Source organism: Nicotiana tabacum, chromosome 22 (assembly GCF_000715075.1).
Source record: "Nicotiana tabacum cultivar K326 chromosome 22, ASM71507v2, whole genome shotgun sequence".
Classification (NCBI taxonomy): Eukaryota; Viridiplantae; Streptophyta; class Magnoliopsida; order Solanales; family Solanaceae; genus Nicotiana; species Nicotiana tabacum.
The window spans coordinates 80695670-80716960 of NC_134101.1; the positions used below are offsets into that span (position 1 = coordinate 80695670).

General features: G+C 39.0%; 1 protein-coding gene across 4 annotated transcripts; it reads left to right on the forward strand.

Annotated features, from left to right (window-relative positions):
* Positions 1 to 351: 351 nt before the first annotated feature.
* LOC107765738 (uncharacterized) lies at positions 352 to 16751 on the forward strand. Of its 4 annotated transcripts, XM_075244795.1 has the most exons (8): positions 358 to 727; positions 3470 to 3594; positions 4977 to 5312; positions 5412 to 5458; positions 6406 to 6468; positions 6864 to 6996; positions 15798 to 15850; positions 16464 to 16750. In XM_075244795.1, exons 2-7 carry the CDS (start codon positions 3486 to 3488, stop codon positions 15800 to 15802), a joined length of 693 nt encoding a protein of 230 aa, XP_075100896.1. In that variant the 5' UTR covers positions 358 to 727; positions 3470 to 3485; the 3' UTR covers positions 15803 to 15850; positions 16464 to 16750. The 4 variants fall into 4 exon arrangements, with proteins under 4 accessions (XP_075100893.1, XP_075100896.1, XP_075100895.1 ...); XM_075244794.1 differs by lacking the exons at positions 15798 to 15850; positions 16464 to 16750 and adding an exon at positions 7206 to 7700 and having other exon boundaries at positions 359 to 727; XM_075244793.1 differs by lacking the exons at positions 15798 to 15850; positions 16464 to 16750 and adding an exon at positions 7474 to 7700 and having other exon boundaries at positions 359 to 727.
* Positions 16752 to 21291: the final 4540 nt, after the last annotated feature.

Sequence of the window (21291 nt, forward strand, 5' to 3'; positions counted from 1 at the left end):
CTTTCGAGAGGAAGTGATTCTTAAATAATACTTTCTTCTTTTTTATTTTACATAAATACTACAGACATGAGAAATAAGGAAAATGGTATAATTGAATCTCTTAATTTAAGGTATTAATAATGAATTATATATGGAGAGAGACTGTAGAGAATATGGAAAGAGGAGATTAAGAGGAAAAAAGAAAAATGTATAACTAAATTTTCTAATTTAAGGTACTAATAATAGATTGTATATAATTTATATTTAGGGCGAGTAATATACAAAACTAGGATAATTTTGATAAATAAATTTAAAATTTTGTATGTGAAGTAAACAATCTCATTAACTAAAGATTGACTACTCCCTCCCATCCCAGGAAGCATGACCCAAATTTTAGGAGTTCTTGATCTAATTCATTTTAGCTCAAATAACTTTTTGAGCGGGTCATTTGACCAACTCATTTTTACCCGTCAAAAGTTTTACAACCCCTGTCCACAGCCATTTTCAAACTTTTAGATCACCCATCTGTGTGCGTGAGTAGAGAGAGAGAGAGACACTAATTTAAAATAGCTGATCGAACGTCGAAGCCTGCTGCGAACTTTGCAAGTTGGAAAAAAACGTCGGCAGGTTGAATCAACTTCAAGTTACGCCGGAGTCTCTCCGTTGGCTGAATAGACGGCCAAGTAACATCACTCCATTGGCGGTTTCCTTTTCGCGTTCTCTTTCTCCGGCGAATTCGAGTTGTAAGGTACCGACATTTTTTAAATTCATTAATTCGAAATTAAATAAAGTTTGAGTAACTTAAAATTAGATCAATATTGAGGTTGTGAACGGTTATCACTTTTAAGGATTTGTTTGAAATGTAAATTAAGCATAAATAAAGATGTATGTGTGCTAATATTTCGTTGTTTCCTAAATAATTAAAACACAAGTAACTCTATATGTATTTGAATTCCTTTAATTTTTTTCTCTTTTTATTGTAAGGAGTATTTCGTTATAATAAATGGAAAGAACAATTTTACTTTAATGAAAATGAAACAATACTGTTTTTAGTTTGATGATGGTGGTATCAAAACCATGGCACACCTCAACTATTTTACCGGGTACATGCTATCCCCCCACTAATACACATGCCGAGTAACTCTGTCCACCAAAGTCGATTATTCCACTTGGTACGTACTACCTCCCATCAACAACAGATACCGTATAAGTTTGTTCACCACAGCCGAGGTGGATGAGAATAATAGCCTGTTTGGCCAAGCTTTTTTTGGGCCAAAAGTGCTTTTTTTTGGGCCAAAAGCACTTTTGGCCAAAAATTGAGGTGTTTGGCCAAGTTTTTGGAAGGAAAAAAATGCTTTTGAGGAGAAGCAGAAGCAATTTTTGAGAAGCAGAAAAAAGTAGCTTCTCTCCGTAAACACTTTTCTGAGAAGCACTTTTGAGAAAAATACACTTATAAGCAGTTTTCAAAAGCTTGGCCAAACACTAATTACTGCTCAAAAGTGTTTTTCAAATTAATTAGCCAAACACAAACTGCTTCTTACCAAAAATACTTTTTTAAAAAGTACTTTTGAGAAAAACACTTCTCGAAATAAGTTGATTTTAGAAGCTTGGCCAAACAGGCTATAAATCACCTAGTATTTTTTTTTTGCCTTGTTTTTATGAAGGTGCTTTATATTCGAGGGAATGAAGATGTAACTAGCAAAATGGAGATATTTCTGAATAGTCTCTTTTTTTTTGTAACATTTGCTAGACTAGTTTTGTGAAATATTTGCCTGCACGAAAGCATTTGGGATTAATATCTGATAAGCGAATTTCGAAAATTAGAGAAAGTTTCTTTATCATGCTTTTCCAACAATCAAATACACTAAACATAATTGAAAATTAGAATCTACTTATAGTTTTTGTAGTAATAGTGAATTAGTATTACAAGGTTATCAATTTTTCAATATTTATTTTATCTCCGTACTCTCAATTTATGAATATTAATTACCGGTGGAAAGTACTTTAGGAGCACACAGTAATATTTGAGCCCCCCCCCCCCCCCAAACCCACCTTCTTTTTGCGATTGTTTAGTTTTGAATAAACACATATTTTTTTAATAAAGCAAGATAAGTTTAATTTTGACTAACATTAAGGGTGTGTTTGTTTGGGAAAATGTTTTCATGGAAAATGAGTGGTTTTATCACTTATTTTTCCTTGTTTGGTTGGTGAGTGAAAATGTTTTCCCGGAAAATATTTTCTAGTGTTTGGTTAGAGAGTAGAGAATATTTTTTATGCTACTCTCCTCAATCCCTTCCCCCAAGTCCCCATGTTTCCTTGCTCCCCCCTCCAAATTTTTGGGTTTGTGTGAATTTTTAGAAGAATAATTAAATTGTTGAAGAAAATATTTAGAATATTCTTCTAAAAATTCACACAAGCAATTTAATTATTTTCAGGAACTAATGTGTTGTTTTACTTTTTTTACGCAAAATAACGTTAAAATTTATGCTCCATAACTAAAAAGAAAATACTCTTTTTTTGGTTGAAAAAGAAAATAATCTTTCTACAACATGAAAATAAAGTAATCATTTTATTGAAATAAAAGAAAATACTTTTTCTACATCATGAAAAGAAAATACTCATTTTGTTGAAATAAAAAAAATAGTTTTTCTACATCATGAAAAGAAAATACTTTTATTGTTGAAATGAAAGAAAATACTTTTTCTACATCATGAAAAGAAAATACCCATCATTTTGTTGAAATGAAAAAAAATAGTTTTTCTACATCATGAAAAGAAAATACTTTTTTTGTTGAAATGAAAAAAAATACTTGTTCTACATCGTGAAAAGAAAATACTCATTTTATTGAAATGAAAGAAAATAATTTTTCTACATCATGAAAAGAAAGTATTTTTTTTGTTAAAATGAAAAAAATATTTTTTTATATCATGAAAAAAAAATACTCATTTGTTGAAATGAAAAAAAAATCTATCTATAACATGAAAAGAAAGTATTATTAATAATATTTTTATTTAGGGTGAGGGTGGGGCGGAGGGGGTTGGTGGGGATGGGGAATAGGGTGGGGAAGATTGAAAAAGAGTTTTGGAAAATGTTTTCCCTTCTCTTGATAGGGAAAACATTTTCCTCCAACAGGAGGAAAATGAGTTAATGAGGAATATGTTTTCCAAAACATTTAAGCCTACCAAACATGGGAAAATTGAAAAACATTTTCCTTCGTACCAAACACACCCTAAATAACCACTTTTAGGTCTAATGACATTGATCTCCATGTTGTGCCAAGTGAACCAATTCAAGTGTTAATGCATAATATGAACACTTTGGATGTAATTTTTATATTTGAGCGATAGCTTGTTTAGAAATATAGCTTTCATCAATATTAAATCTAAACATCAGCATACTACCACCACTATAGCAGATTATAGTAACAAAAAGCTGTATTCCTCCCAAAAGAAAACAAAAAAGCTAACTTAGTATGAGAAAGTGTTTGCAGAAAATTTCTCCATTCAATGGCCAGAAAGAGAGGCAGAACTTTCAAAAAGAGTCAAAAAATCACGAAGGATGCTCAGGAGAAGCATCAAGTGGAAAAGGAAGATGATATATTAATCAAGCAAGAAGGTACTATCTTCTTGTGCATTTTGTTCTACTTAACATGTGGGTAAATATTATGTCAGTTATATGCAAACTATGCCGAAAAGTAAAAAATAAAAACAAGAAGAGTGTGTCACTTATCTTTGAAAACAAAAATGCTGGAAGCAAGAATCAGATAACAGTTTCATTTACTTAACTGGGGCACAAAATTCCTAGAGCAGAAACTGCTATTTTACCTGTTTGCCTTTCTTTGAAGTTATATTCCAAATGGTATGTTGTCTTCTCCATTTGTGTTAGTGCTTTGTGTTCATGTCATGAAATAAGTGCTGCTACTAGGTTCTTCCATTTCTTTCTTGTGCATGCTGCCCAAAAAGGAGAAAAGATTATTCATTTGCTAGCTTTATCTCTATGAGGCTCCTCTGATTTCAAGAAGTTATGGAAACGCGATAAGGAAAATACAAGCTTGCGACTCTAATAGCAAGAAACAATAAGCTCTCTGCACTTTGTTTTTATCTAGAAACTTGCTTGTGTGAATTTTTTTTTTCTTCTTACTTAAATGAGATATTGGGGGTTGGAGAGTGGAGTAGAAAAACATTACTATTCACTAATCAGCGCAATCACCTAATAATCCCTTTCATCCTACTATAAGTGAGGTCAATGGAAGAGAGTATCTGGAAGTGACTGGCTTCATAATAATTAGACCACACCACTTTGCTCTTCGTTAGTTGTATATATTATCATCTGATATGTGTTACCTTTTACCTCCAGAGGGTGCCATAACTAAAATACATTGTTAAATATGAAACATATTAACTTTGGAAGTGACTGGCTTCACTATAGTTAGACTAACAACCTCATGGAATTTTGAGCAGACTTCTCGAAGTTGGTGACACCTTTGCTTTGTTTAGCTTGTAAAAAAAAGAATCTGAGTTAGCTGCTGATCAAACATCAACTTTTAGGTTAGCATGGTTACCTTATTGTTGTTTAATTTAACACTGTTTTAAGCTTGAGGCATGCCTCATACATTCTGAAGTGTAACTTTTCTTGTTTGGATGCAATTTCATCTCAAAATATCAAACACGTACCATCTACTTTTTTTAATCCCAAACGATGTATTTCCTTTTTATGCAACAATAAGGTATACAAAGGGCCCATTTAATCCCACAGATGGCTGGCCCAGTTAGTTTTCTTTTTTGGGTTAAGGGTCCATTTGGAATTAGCCATTCTATTAAACGTTCTTCCATGTGTGGCCAGCATGATAAATGACTGCTGAACTGCCATAAAGGCACCTTTCGTCAGAACTTTTTCTTTCTGTTTTGGCCCTATTTTTGAGATTTTTCATAAATTCATTGTGATTGAAAATCTGAGATTATCTATTACAGCTCAATTATTGTCCCATCTTTTTCTAGTTGAACGTCAAAGTGCTGCAATTAGGGCCATTCGTGATGTGGAGACCGAACAATTACTAACTCAGCTGCGTTTGCTTCGGTCGAATTTCAATGAAGAGCAGCTGCAAATTCCAGTAATGCAATTTTTTAGGGAAAACCTTCCGAACCTGGCTGTTACTAGGAAAGAGGATGGCACTCATGAAGTGAAATGGAAAGAGGCTGATGATAATCTAAGCATCGACCTACTTGATGGAAGAAATCTGCATGCTTCTCTTCTACAACAGCTGTCAATGGCTTACTCTGATTGCTCCAATGCCATACCATCATTTAGTGGATTTGGACTTTCAAGCAAATCCGGTATCTTAAAGTCTCTCCTCTGGCATCCTTTTCTGAAATCTGAAAATTCAAGGTTCTTGAGTTTGTTTTCTCTGACTTGCTTTATCTAATTGTTGACAGTTAAAGCAACTCTCTTTGGTGCTGAAAACATGCAGATCAAGCAATTCGTATGTTATGCTGTTCATTTACTTTTTGCTACACTTTCAATGGTTAATTATCATGCCATTAATCTTGCAATACCATATTTCAATTTTCAAGATGCGTTGCTTGCATGCCTGCTCTTTCATTTGGTTGATAAGTTCTAGCTTTTAACTTGTGGAACAGTGGAAGTAAGAAAGCTAGTTGGTACTCTGTAGGGGTGGCAATTTGAGCCCAAACCCGCCCAACCCGCCCGGAGATTAATGGGTTGGGCTACAATATTTTAGCTCATGGGTCAATTTGGGCAAGTTAACCCATTATTTTTTGTAGCTCATTCTGACCCATGAAGTAGCCCAAATACAACCCATGAAACTCACCCCAAAACAACGGGATCTCAACCCAACTTATCTAGAAATTTACTTAGTTACCACACACCCACCCCACCCCCCAACCCCCCGCAAAAAAAAAAAATTGTATTTTCAATTTTCTGCTTTTTCGTTTTCCTGCACCACCCACCCACCCCAATCCCCCACCCAACCCCCAACCCCCGCAAATTTTTTTTTAAAAACTTTTTTTTTGTATTTTCAATTTTCTGTTTTTACGTTTTCCTGCACCACTCACCCCCATTGTTTAGCCCATTTTGACCCAGCCCATCTTAGCCCAAGTAAACTTTGGGCTGGGGTAGGCAATGACCCATTTATTGACCTAATCTATCTTGACCCGCCCAAATTCAGCCCAACCCGCCCATTTGCCACCCCTTTGTAACCTTCTTTCTTTCTCAATTTTCTGGTGGAGGTGAGGGGAGGTTAAAGCCATTTGTGGCCTTTGGCACTGGCTTATCTCCTAGCTTTTGTAGAAGTGTTCAGTTATGAAGCTTCCTATTTCTTTTGATTGATCACCTGATGAGACTTTCTGACCTGTGATATATTGTAATGGTTTCTTTCTTCTTATTCCTTATGTCATTCTGCATTTATAGGTTCTAGAAGAATTGTCTGATGCTCAGATGTTTGAGCTGCTGGATACTCATCAGACTCCTGGTGTATGTAGCTTCAAAATACTTTTGCACAGTTCACATAGTTATTACTTTTTTGCTGTATCATTTTTCTCTTTCTGTATTTTATGGCTGAATGAATGCGTTCATTTAATATCTCCTAAAAGGCATTTCGATAGAAATGTTTACGTAACATTTATACCCAGAAACATGAAGCATTGTCTTTCGTTTTGCTTTTTCTGCACCTGGACCAGTGGGTAGTATTAGATTTGCCATCAGACTTCACTGGCATGTAGTTTTATGGGAACAATGCTCGTGTAATTAATATTAGGACAGCGGGTCATGTAGGATGCTTTCCTTTGAGAAGAATGTCTGCAACCTTTTTGAAATGTTGACTAGTATATACGCCAGCATACATACTCTTAACTATTTTATAATTACAGGTGAATAACAATCAGTTATCTGTTGGGATGACACCCAAAACTCTAAGGCTTCCTAAGACTGGAGAAGTGCTTCTATCGGTGCATGGCTCTCCTCTTGGTGTTTTCAAGGAAGATAACATGGAACCAATACATGGTATGGTTCTCTTCTAACTTTAATATATGAAGGATGAGTTTGATGATAAGAAAGTTAATTGCGTTTCATTTACCAAACTAGTTTACTTTTTAATTACTTGGAGTGCTGAAAGACATATTTGTCTTATCTTTATCAAATTTCTTCCTGCAACATTTTCATCACACCTTATTTTATTAGTTCATCTTATATGGGCTTACTTTGTGCTATAGAGTTAGAAGATGGATGAATGGCGTGCAGTGATTTTATTAGATTGGAATAGAAGATATAGTTCCTCATTGTAAATAAATGTGCTAAACTGGTGAACACTTGACTTAGAGAGATCTCAGACAACTAGGAAGAGACAATATCACCCATAAAGTGGCCACATGCTTCTAATTGTCTTACTAGAGCTATATTGATGAGCAATTGTATAAATTATGATAGAAATTATTCTAATATTGATGAAAAGATTGCATTATTTCTTTCCATATGTCAAAGCTTTGGTTAGCAGATGCTGTGCGAAGTAGCATATACTAGGTGAAGTAGTTGGTGCATGCATGTTGGCCCGACAACACCGTTATCCAAAATAAAAAAGAATGCTGATGAGATAAGACGGGTAAAATACAGGTGGCTCAGTCACATTTTCTTTTCTCCATTTTGGTTCATTTAGCATTTTCTTTCGGTTGTATATAAATACTGCAAGTCAAATAATGTATTTTCTTAGCTCATCTCTTTTGTAAGCTTGTGAGTTTTCACAATTATTGTCCAGTTAAAAAAAGTCAATAAGGTGCTTCGGGTTATAGTCTTTGTCATGCACGTACTTGTTTTCTTCTTGTGTGTTGTTTAACTTAATTACCCTCGACTTAGAGAAATATATGAGATTTAAATAGAAACCTGAATATATGTCTTGAACTTTTGATAGATTACTAGAGATCATATATATGGACGATTTCAGCCATTTGTGAAGTTTTCTTTTTCTTTTGCTGTAATTGGTGAAAACTGAATTTAACTTGTTAGATTCCAAAGGAAACCATAAGCCAATCCGTTGAGTGTGTTAACGTTGTTAACCATCATAACACTCCGATAGGAGTAAATTCGTGTTTGTCTTTCTTTTTCTTTTGCTATTTAATTGAGAGGAAACTTTGAATTTCAAAAGAAGTTAAGAAGGGATAATAGTCAAAGTTAAGATAAATTGAATGCGGTTTAATGTATGGTCAAAATCCATCTTTAGTCGAAATGGTATTAGTAAAACATTCCTGGGATATCACGCATCGAAGCAATCTAATTATCAGCGAAGGCCGCGGTCGAAGAGTCAGTAAGACCGAAGTCGAGGAGTTGTCATCGAGGCCGAGGTCGAGCACCCTTAAAAGAGCTGTAACGGCTAGTTTTGAGATAGGATACAAAAGAGAATATTCTAATGAATATTCTGTGCACTTGTACTGTTAGGGTTTTTAGCAACATGTTCCCTATAAATAAAAAGAGACACAATGATAGGGGACATGTGATATTCATTTGTAAAAATACACTTTGACTTGAGAAAGAGAATCGGATCTCATTGCAAATATACAAACATCACTTTTTCACTAAGATTCTTGTCTACACTTTTCCACTAAATTCAAGAATAACTCAAATATTCAAAGGATTGTCCATCACTCATCATTGTCAGAAAGAACATTCACTGATTCCATCCATTCTTGGGTGACTCATTCATTCTATTTACTTAAATGCCATTTAGTGTTATTCATTGATATTGAATGTTACATTATTGCCTTTGATTTCCGGAATATTTATTGCATACTGACGCTGCTATCCGAATATATCTACATAGCATTTGTTGCATTTTTAAGAACTCCATCTTAGGGATATTATTGTTAGATAAGATTAACCCTCATTTATATAAATTCAATTATTTGAACCAAGATCTATATTTTTGGTCAAATAATTTGGCGCCGTTTGTGGGGATTTCTTAGCTACATTTTTAGTTTCCTCTAGATCTACAATAAATGCAAGTCACTAACGTCAAAACCCCCAGATCTCCTTTCTTTGTCCATACAAAACCCTACATGGCAGGTAATCAAGGAGAAAGGACAAAAATAATAAGTGACTTCCCAACCAACCTCATGAATGTCATCAACGAAAGTTGTGAAACAATAGGCGAGGACACGACGCCCAACGCGTCCCTTAGGCAAGAGAGGTCACCTCCCCCACACTGCAGCATAAAAAAAACCAGCGAAAAAGGGGCCTCCACGTCTGCAGACGAAGGGACACCCCCAGCTGTAAAGAAGCTCCTCGAAGCATGGCTGACCGACACGCTAGCAAGTGTCGTCAACAAACCCGCTCCAGGCATGACTGTAGAAACCGCAAGAGCTTGCATGATACAACAAACAGACGAGCAGTGCAACCGACCAAACCATCCAATGACAGGTATAAATCACAACATTACTGACAGTGTAGGTGACAACGCCCTCGCTGCCATTCTAAAGAAGATTGAAGAAATGGAGAATGAAAACAAGGCACTCCGAGACCAGATGAAAGAATACCAAAAACGAGTTGACAAGATACCGGGCGCTCCTAAGCTGCTGCCAAAAAGGGACGCCAGCAGGTTCGTAGAGCAGTCGTACAACGATGATGCAGGCCCGCATGCCATACCAAAGACCTTCCTCAGGATATACGATGGAACGACCAATCCTGAAGATCATGTGACTCACTACGTCACCGCCGTAAAAGGCGACGACCTCGCCAAGGAACAAGTGTCCTCCATGTTGCCGAAGAAGTTTGGCGAAACCCTTACGGGAGGGACATTAACATGGTATTCGCAGCTACCAGCCCATTCCATATAAACTTTCGAAGAGATGGCCGATAAGTTCGTAACCGCCCATTCCGGAGCCAAGAAGGCCGAAGCAAGAGTCAACGACACATTTGCTATTAAGCAGTCCTTGGGGGAGAGACTGAGGGACTTCCTTGCCCGGTTCAACATAGTAAGGATGACTTTGCCGAACGTATCCGAAGGGATGGCAGTTGCAGCTTTCCAGAACGGCCTGAGTAGGGACGGTTCAAGAACAACTAGAAAATTGTTGAGCCGATTGATGAAGTATCCTCCAACCACTTGGGACAAAATCCACAATGCTTATTGTGCTAAGGTCCGAGCAGACGAGGACGGACTTAATGGACTAACTCACCGGCTAACCTCGGTACAAGTCGAATCCAGAAAAGAATGAATAGACAGCACCAGAAGATATTACCCGATTCCGCGACCTAACAGGGAACGACATCAACCATATGTCAGGGCGACCGTCGTGCCCTTTCCCCGCTACGAAGAAGGCCCGTCCAAGACAAGGACAGGGACTCATCGGAACGACAGAGGTATGCCTCCTTTATTGTCTGCTCATAATTTTTGTGTGTCACCTACAGAAATAGTCTACGCTCTTGAGAAACTTGGAACAAAGGTGAAGTGGCCGCCGAAGATGAGATCAGACCCGAACACCAGAAAATCTGACGCCCTCTGTGAGTTCCACCAGGAACGCGGGCACACAACAGAAGATTGCATTGCCCTCAGACAAGAAGTCGTAAAATTATTATGGCAGGGGCACCTTAAAGAGCTATTAAGCGATAAGAGGAGGACCAACTTCGCCAGAGGACGTGAACATCAAGGCCCGCCGAAGCTGCCATTGCCAGCTCGTACTATTAACATGATCATCGGTGGCGGCGATGACGCCTTTATTAACAACGTGAAGTTCACCACTACTCACAAGCTCAAGCGGCCCATCACTCGCGAACGGTATGACGGACTCGAAGAAAGTATCATCTTCGACGAGTCGGATGCCGACTATTTGACTTTTCCTCATAATGATGTCCTCGTTATTACTTTACGCATTTTAGATACCGATGTCAAACGCATCATGGTGGACGATGGAAGTGGCGCATGCATTATCCATCCCCGAGTCCTTACCCAAATGAGACTCGAGGATAAGATAGTGTCACGCTGCATCACGCTAACCAGTTTTAACAATGTAGTTGAGCAGATGTCCAGGGAAATTACACTCCCCGTCCTCGCCGGCGACGTGACTCTGGAGACAACATTCCATATCATGGACTAGGCCACTACGTACAACGCCAGAGTGGGACGACCATGGATATATCCCATGAGAGCCATCCCCTCCAGCCTATACCAAATAATTAAATTCCCAACTCCATGGGGAATATTCAGCATTCGCGGGGAACAACGCATATCCCGGGAATGCTACCGCATTGTCTTGGACAGCACGGCCACCCAATAGAAAAAAGACAAAGAAAAAGAGACATAGCAATCAACAGGGTCGAGTTCGAAGCAAGAAGAGACCGAGGACGTCATCATGGCAAGAAGGCCTATATCGGTTGCAAACTCCGGGAACCAGGTAAATTCAGTCAATTCTTAATAGCTAATACAGATTTGTTTGATTTTAGCCATGCAGATATACCGGGCATCCCAAAGGAAGTCGCCACACACAAATTAAACGTCGGCCCACCCCCCCCCCCAGTAAGACAAGTCAGGTCGTAAATTTAACTCCGCCATCAATGATGCAGTCCGCGGGGAGGTGGAAAACCTGTTAGAGAATGGCTCCATCAGGGAGTCGAAGTACCTCAAGTGGATCGCCAACGTAGTGATGGTCAAAAAGAAAAATGGAAAATGGCGGATGTGTGTGGATTTCACGGACTTAAACAAAGTATATCCGAAGGATTCGTTCCCATTAACCCATATCGACTAACTCATTGACGCAACAGACGGGCATGAACTATTGAGTTTCTTGGACGCTTACTCAGGCTATAATCAAATTCTTATGGAGCAAGAAGATCAGGAGAAGACCACGTTCATCACCCACCAAGGAATGTATTGCTATAGGGTTATGCCGTTTGGTAACAAAGATGTTCAAAGACCAGCTCAGTAAGACCATGGAGGTATATATAGACGACATGTTGGTCAAGTCCGAAAGGGCATAGGATCACTTCGATCATTTGAAAGAAACTTTCGACATACTCAGACGGTACGGAATGAAGTTGAATCTGGAGAAATGCGCGTTTGGGTTTTCTGGTGTTGCAGGGAGGGATCGAGGTCAACCCAGATCATATCAAAGTCATCGAGGGGATATCGAAACTCTTAACCACCAAAAAACAAGTCCAAAGGATGAGTGGTCGAATTGCTGCTCTATCAAGGTTCATCTCGCGGTCGTCAGATAGATGTCACAAATTTTTTGGTGTACTCAAGAAGGACAACGACCTCGAATGGACTCCCGAGTACGTCCAGGCTCTGCGAGAACTGAAGTCATACCTATCGTCACTACCGTTTCTTTCAATACCCGAACCTAGGGAGCAACTCCTCGTCTATCTAGCCGTCTCTGATGTAGCGGTAAGCGGAGTCTTGATCCGCAAAAACAAAGGTACACAATCTCCCATCTATTACATTAGCAAAATACTCGTCGACACTGAGACAAGGTACCCGCACCTAAAAAATTAGCTCTGGCCCTGGTCGTAGCTTCATGAAAGCTTAGACCCTATTTCCAATGCCACCCCATCTCGGTCGTCACAACCTTTCCCCTGAAGAGCATTTTGCATAAACTTGAGCTGTCGGGGAGGCTGGCAAAATGGGCCATCGAGCTAAGTGAGCACGATATCATGTACCAGCCGCGAACGACGGTAAAGTCACAAGTGCTCGCCGACTTCAGTGCCAAAATAATGCTCGAAGTTGAAAGGGAAGCCGTCCAAGCTTCCCTCCAAACACAAGACCTCTGTGTCTTTTACACCGATAGCGCATCCAAGATATCAGGGTCCGGATTGGGGACTCGTACTCAAGGTTCCAATAGGTGAAGTAATTCGCTAGTCCATAAGGTGCTCGGATATGACTAACAATGAGGCCTAGTATGAGGTTGTAATTGCAGGATTAAGGCTAGCACTCAAGTAGGGGCGAAACAGTTGAAACTCCGCTGCGATTCCCAACTTGTAGTCAACCAAGTCATAGGGACTTTCCAAATCAAGGAACAAAGGTTACAAAAATACCAGACTGAATCTGCAAGCTATTGCTTGAGTTCGACGAGTGCCAGCTCGATCAGATCCCATGTGCGCAGAATGCCGAAGCATATGGCCTCGCCAAACTGGCCACAACTACCAAAAGCATCACGACCGTAGATCAAAGCGTAGTTCATCTCCTCAACTCATCATTGGACCAAATCGAGGTAAAAACCATAAACTTAACTTGGGACTCGCGCAATGGTATTATTGCATATTTTCAGGACGACATACTACCAGGTGACAAAAAGGAATCCAAGAAACTAAGAATGCAAGCGGCCGGATACAATCTCCTACATAGCGATCTGTACAAGAGGACTTACGTCGGCCCTCTGGAAAATTGTTTGGGCCCGAACCTGACCCAGCGCATCCTCGAAGAAGTCCATGAAGGCCAATGTGGAGCTCACTCCGGCAATCGAGTACTGGTCAGATGCCTCATACGGGCCAGATACTATTGGCCCACCATGGAAAAGGACGTCGCAGACTTCGTGAGGAAATGCGAACAATGCCAAAAGTACGCCCCAATGATTCATCAAACATGCGAACACCTCCACTCAGTCACCTCCCCTTGTCCGTTCATCAAATGGGGAATGAACATCGTGGGTCCTCTCCCAGCAGGGCGGGGTAATGTATGATTCCTTTTGGTTTTAACTGACTATTTCTCTAAATTGGTGGAAGCAGGAGCATTTGCCCAAATACGGGAACATGAAGTAATCACCTTTATATGGAGAAACGTCATCTGCCGATTCGGCCTACCCAAGAAAATCAGCTGTGACAGCGGACCCCAGTTCACAGGAAAGAGAACCGCCAATTTCTTCGAGAAATGGCATATTAAGAGGATACTCTCAACCCCATATCACCCAGCGGGTAACGGGCAAGCAGAATCCTCCAATAAGTCCATACTAAACATCATGAAGAAAAAGCTCGAAGACGCCAATGGACTATGGCTAGAAATAATACTAGAAGTACTATGGGCTTACCGAACGACTCCGAAGATGAGCACAGGAGATACACCCTACTCTTTGGTCTATGGGATCTAGGCAGTAATACCGGCCGAGATTGGGGAACCCAGCCTAAGGTACTCCCACGAAAGCGGCACGAGTAACGATGAGAGAAGAAGGTAGGAACTCGACGAAATCGACGAATGAAGAGATATGGCATACATAAGAATGGTCGCACAGAAACAACAAGTAGAACGTTATTACAACAAGAAAGCAAAGGTTCGGCCGCTGAAAAACAGGGACTACGTACTGAAAGCTAAAACTCAAGCGAGTAAAGAACCCCCGGGAAGGCAAGCTGGGAACGAATTGGGATGGTCCATACAAAATCACAGCCCAAGCGAACAAGGGGTCATTCCAACTAGAGACAATGGAAGGAAAGTGACTATCAAACAACTGGAACATCAACCACCTCAAATACTTCAACTTCTAAGAGAAAAAGCGCCCTCCAAGTCGTACTCTTTTTCCCTCACTTGAGTTTTGTCCCATTTGGGTTTTCTCAGGGAGGTTTTTAACGAGGCGGCGAAGAGAACGCTTCGAGTCAAAGTACGCGAGGTGTTACATCCCATATTTTTTAACAAAAAAGTACGCTATAAGTCAATTGATGTAAGATCGGAAATGCGTTTCTCTTTGAAAGTATATAAAGTGATCTAATAATATTATATCCCGTATTTTCGTTCAATATACAAACGACTAGGTTGAGGACGAACGCACTTAAATGTGAGAAAGGAGATTTTGGACAAATAAAAATGAGCTGCTTGCTTACCCGACGTGCCTGCTTCACCACCTTACTTTCCGTCCTACTTGCTTGAGCTACTCGATTCATGTCTAAATTATTTATTGAGGATGAGACACATGTTTCAAAATGAAAAAAGGACCAACATGAATCACCTACTTTATTCAGTAGGTGACAAGTAGGTGCATCACCTACTTAGAGCTTGTGGATCAAATTAAAAGGGAATGGAAAAGGATAGAGATGGGCAAGTCTTGGGGCAGCCCAAGACCCATCTTCCCAAGCCCATTAGTGGGGCCATATAAACATAGATATATCTCAATTTCACTTAGAAAATAATTCATAATCCCTCTCTTTCTATTGCAACGTGAAGGAGCTCCAAAATATCATCCCAAGATCTCTCTCAAAGTTATCCTAGGATTCAAGACCAAATCCACAAGTTGGTAAGGTGATTTCTCTCTTGGAAGATCAAGATCACCTAGTTATCTCTCTCTACTTTGTTGTTTGGGGTAAAGAGCTTATTTGAGCTTGAAGTAAAGCTTAGTTGGATGAGTATTCTTGTTGCCAAGGTAAGGTTTAACTTCTCCTATATGTATTTAAGATCATCTATGTATATCTAGTTGATTTAATAAAGGAAACTTGTGAAGTAAGTTGAACTTCATGTTGAAGTGCTGTAGTTGCTGGACTATTTTGGAGTTGAATTCTTGATGTTTTATGGCTAAAAATCAGTAGAAATAACTTAAGAATACTATTGCTATTGTGGTTGATGTGTTTGGAAGAAGAGAAGGCTTGGAAAGTGCAAGTTAGAACTTGGTTATTGGGTAAGATGGTGTGGACTGTTTTGGTGATGTATTGTAATGAATATGAGGTTAGGTATTGATATATATATGTTTGTTGACATTCTCGACATGTTGGTCTTGTTTGTGGATTTGAGGAAAGTGAAAAGAATAAGGGGAGGTGTTGTCCAAAATTTAGTAGATGAGCTAGTCGCTCATTTGTGTTGAGTTCTAGCTTTCGTAAGCTTAACAATGGTCCCTTATTGTTTGTTGTAGATTGAAGTACTAACGGGCTGAACCGACGTCGTGTGGTTAGGTAAACGACAAAGGTATATTAAGGCTATCCCTTCTTTACTTTTGGCATGATCCATATGATACAAACGAAATGAGCAAACACACAACTTTCATAAATGGCTCTATTCATAGAAGTACTAGGAGTGCCTATGTTCTTGATTCCCCATGTCTCCTATTATTATATCATCTGTTCACGGGTTTTAGAAAAATACGTAAGTTGATAAAGTTTATCTGAGAGATCTTATTGACTTACTTCATTATGCATTGCATTCATTTATACATGTACATTGATCCATGAGTAGATGGCATTATATACACGTATATTATATGTATATGGGGTATGGGAAAAGGTTACGTCGTTATATACGCACCACCACCTGATCAACTAGTATACGTTGATTATTTCGCCCACAGAGACTGAGATGATATGATGGTTTGCCCTCAGAGGCTTGATGATGTTATGTACTCATATACCTATGCATGGTATGATATTTACACGTATATGCATGACATTATAAATGTTTCACGATTCACAGAGATATTCAGACTTATATGTTAAGTTCTTTACACCGTGTTTCTTTCATGCCTTACATACTCGGTACTTTATTTGTACTGACGTCCCTTTTGCCTGGGGACACTGTGTTTCAGGCCCGCATGTCCCGATAGACAGGTGGACAGTCCTCCTAGTAGGCTATCAGCTCAGCAGAAGGTGTTGGTTCACTCCACTTGCTCCGAAGTTGCCTATTTGGTCAGCATGATTTGGACATGTATTGATTGGTATGGCAGGGCCCTGTCCTGACCTTTACGACGCTTATGTACTCTTAGAGGCTTGTAGACATATGTCATGTATATGGATACTTGTATGGCTTTATAGGCCTATGTTTTGAGTGTACAAATGATCATGTCGGCCTTATAGGCACGCATGTCACGTGTATAAGTTTCTATATCATGTTGGGTCATCCAATGTCTAGTATTCCCTTATGTTTTATTCCAGTTATCTCATGATGGCCCTTCTGGCCCATTTACCTATGATGGTGTGATAATAAAGATATATTACGTTGGTACTCGGTTGAGTAAGGCACCGAGTGCCCGTCGCGGCTCTCCTATTTGGGTCGTGACAAAAGTGGTATCAGAGCAGTTCTGTCCTAGAGAGTCTACAATCCATGTCTATTAGAGTCTTGTTTATGGGTGTGTTGTGCACCACACTTAAAAGCAAGAGGCTACAAGGCATTTAGGACTGTCACTATTTCTTCTTACTCTAGATCGTGTGGTAGAGCCCAGTTGTAAGAATTCAAACTCCTAAATTCTATTTTATTCGTAATACAACGATACCTACATCTAGGAAGACAACTGGTAAGAGACTCACTGTGGTTGTGGAAGAGTTGAGTTAGAGGAACTCAATTTTGCATCAAGATTATGATGAGTAAATGTGAGGTCTTTAGTAGATCATGTGTGTACTAAGACGTGTAAGCTTCTTGATAAGGAGCCCTAAGGCATGAATATCTATCCACCCATATAGTTTAAAGCAACGAGAGAATCAGAAGGTAGATACATGTTTCAACAAGTAAAGGAAGCAATGTGAAGAAGGGTACGAGGTACCCAATTAGTGAAGATTATCAGTATTTACAATTCAGGCGGAGAAATATAAGCATTTTAAGTTACCTTCAATTGTAACAGAGGTATGTACAATTGGCACACCCATCTCAGTTATTCTCCATGGGAGCCAATAGATATAGTTTAAAAGAAGGATGATATATCATGATTCAGCTGGGGTTAGAGTAACCCAAAATGATGGATGGATTGTTAGCGAGATGACATTTCCGAAGGATTTTATAATAGTCGGAATTGTGAGAATTTCAGAGATAGCGTTCCGGCAATAATTGAATGGACAACAAAAGAATAACCTTTAAAGTTCATTCAGGAAGACGCTTCCCTAAAGCAAGCATTGTCAGTAGAGTTAAGCTTAAAGGACTAAGTGTGCCACTTACACTAGGTGTCACTCTCGTGAGTAAGAAATTTCGTTATCCTTAATATAGAAGGATTACCGCAAGGCGAGTAAGAGTCAGTGAATATGTAAAAAGATGCCAAAGATGAAGAGAGGGGGAAAGATGGCGTGATATGGTATTAAGTAGGAGTTATATGGTTCAGGGAACTATGGAATAGTAAAGGAAGAATACGATAAAAACGAGAAAGGGGTGAGATTTCACTTATTCAAATCCCACAGATAGGTTACGACTCCAGAACATTATGCAAGCACGACGGCATGGAGGAGCAGTAAAGGTTCCCGACCAGGATGTTATTGATAAATAAGTACGAATGAATACTTGATACATAAGGAGCCAGTGTAAGAGGTAAGTTAAGACAGAGGACATATCCCAAGAGAGATTACGCGGAATACAGATATGAGAATAGACTAACGAGAAGTTAGTAGTTGATTCAGGAAGAGCCTAGTTATGGCTAGACAAGAGGATACAGGCAAATCAGCAGATCGTGCAAGATAAACATAGTGAAATCCAATATGGTGAATTCAGTCTCGCAGTTATGACAATGTAATCCTTGAGAAATATTCAGATAAGAGTTGGGGTAGTTAAAGGTACTGTATTGGTGTTACGGAAATAAAAGAGGTTGCCACTGGGAAGACAGTCAAAATATCAGTTCAGAAGCAACCCTACAAGCACAAGGGTGTGGAGGTAAGTAACTAAGTATAATTATAGGTGAGGAAGAACATCAAAAAATTCCGTCGAGTATACGATGTAATAAGCTCGCAGCTTTACAAGGGTCAGAGGGTCCTCCTTAAGTACTACAATGAAAAACTAGCTGAGGAAATAAGAAAGAAGGCGTCAATCTAAGCATAGTAACTTGAAGAAGAAATGGTCATGTAAAAACAGTCCCACTACAGCATTGTATGCACTCCATAAGAAAGTGGCACCTACCGTGGCTAATGAATGGGAAGTGAAAAAAAATAATCCAAAAGTGACATTTGAGATCATATGAGTTACATGGAATTCTAGTATTTGTGGCCACTAAGATAAGCCAATTATTCATGCAGCATGTAGTAGAATGACCAGGAAAAGTAATTGCTTACGTTTAAAGAAAGCTGAGAAGGAACGAAAGGAATTATTTTATCAATGACCCAGAGTTAGTTACGTTATAAACACATTTAAGATTTTGGAGTATTATTCATGCAACATATATGTTAACATTCATACAGCCGTAAAAGACTCCGATATAAGTTAAAAGAAAAAATTGAGCATGGGTCATAGACAAAGAATTGAGTTGTTAGAAGAGTATATCATGGATATTTCATAGCGTCCATGAAAGGCTAAAGTAATAACTAATACCCTGAGCCACAGATCGGAAGATAGCTTAAGACTACATAAAGGCTGAGAAAGAAGAGGAAACTAAAGAGTTACATCAGCTAAGTAAATCAAGAGTCTGATTGTTGGACCTAGATAATTATAGAAATCGTGATTGAAACCATTGCAAAATCACTCTTAATATCAGAGGTACAAGAGAGATAGTACACCAACCATATTCTATAACGGCTCTACGATAAAGCCAGTTAGAAGAGTACCGGCCTCATAGAAAGTCAGTATGAGCTTCCATCGGATTGTGTATGCACCATAGGTGCAAGTATTATAGTAGAGCTTCAAGTTGTGGACGTGAATTATACCTATGTGGAAGGGAGGTTATGAAAGAGATGGAAGATACGATGCGAGATTTTAAGGTATGTAAGGTAAAGGTATAGAAGGTACGAGATACTCATGTGCAGAAGGTTGTGAATAGTCCATACTTCAGATAGAGGGCTAGAAGCACTGGGATTCAGTATCAAGAAATGATAGTGGTGTAGTCAGTAACATATCTACCAGCCTATGGTTTCCAGGTACCGAGAGGTCTAGTTAAGAGAGTAAATAAGAGTTAGAGACAATATGATGTCTCACTTGAGGTTCCAGAATAACATAAGGAAATCTATGGTGCAAGCAAGTTAGAGGAGGTTGCGAGTAGTACAAATAGATATGTGTAGGTCGCAAGCTAAAGTATGGTAGAGAGACAATGTTTTAGGAAGACAGAAGTAAGGATAAGAAAAGACGAGTGAGAATAGGTAAGTCCTCGGGATTAAGCCCATCAAAACAAGAGAGCTGATGGTTTTCGTAAGTTATAGAAAGCTCAGTATAGCATTGAGTGAACTCAGAGGAGTCTAAGACTATGAGCATTTAGAATAGATGGAATGCTGCCCTAGTAGTAGAATAAGAGTGTAATTTTGAAAGAAAAGAGGATGACATTTAGACATTTGATTGAGTAATGATCTAAAGAAAAGGGATTTCATGAATTGCACGGGATTAAAATACCCCTATAAGATGAATCACATTGGGATGCTATGAAATACAGTTATTGAAGTTGATCAAGCAAATCACTTCAAATGTTCCTCGATGCGACGTTAGCCCTAGTGACAGTGTATTACGTAAGAGGTTTCAAGTTATCAGTGGTAGATTGTAAATCAACATTGAGGTGAATCACCAATGGATGGATAAAAGTTATAAAGTATGAGATAAGATTAGGCTGTCATTCTTAAGATGACCAGTAATGAGGAAAAATTAAAGGACTTAGATTTATACATATAGGATAAGCAACGAAAGTAACCTGGAGTTTGGTAGCAGACCTCAGTAACAATAAACCAAAGTAAGAGTTATGGTATAGTATGACCTACTTAGATGTAGTAAAGCCATAGACACCTAGAGGGATAACTTGTCATAATTCTGTATATGTTCACAAAGTGAGGCCCAGAGATTGGCTAAAAGTTGGATGAAAAATGAGAGAAGAGTCGCATAGGCGCACATACAAGGACAAAGTCATACAGACTGCATGATATAAGGTAGCAATAGTTACGAGATTGGAAGAATTTCGACCACAATTCGAGGTGTGAGAAAGAGGCCTAAAGGGGGGAATGCCCTAGCCTTTGGATTTATTCACAGAACAGTTGCCGAGATGGAAAGAAGAGTATTAAAGTATTTGCAAGAGCTATAGGTTATGAGAATGATAAGGGCATCAGTCAACTTCGAGGATGAATGTTCCAAAGGGGGGAATGATGTTACACCCCATATTTTCGAACGTGAAAGTACGCCGTAAGTCAATTGATGTAAGCTCGGAAATGAGATTCTATTTGAAAGTATATAAAGTGATCTAATGATATTATATCCCGTATTTTCGTTCAACATACAAACGACTAGGTTGAGGACGAATGCACTTAACGTGAGAAAGGAGATTTTGGACAAATAAAAATGAGCTGCTTGCTTACCCGACGTGCCTGCTTCACCAACTTACTTTCTGTCATACTTTCTTGAGCTACTCGATTCATGTCTAAATTATTTAATGAGGATGAGACACATGTTTCAAAATGGAAAAAGGACCAACATGAATCACCTACTTGATTAAGTAGGTGACAAGTAGGTGCATCACCTACTTAGAGCTTGTGGAT

What these genes read in the sequence shown, in the direction of transcription:
- LOC107765738 (XM_075244792.1), top strand. Translation starts at nt 3,486, where the DNA reads ATGGCCAGAAAGAGAGGCAGAACTTTCAAAAAGAGTCAAAAAATCACG. An exon ending in TGGACTTTCAAGCAAATCCG is followed by an intron (nt 5,313 to 5,411) that starts GTATCTTAAAGT and finishes AATTGTTGACAG; the next exon opens with TTAAAGCAACTCTCTTTGGT. An exon ending in TAACATGGAACCAATACATG is followed by an intron (nt 6,997 to 16,463) that starts GTATGGTTCTCT and finishes ACTGTGTTTCAG; the next exon opens with GCCCGCATGTCCCGATAGAC.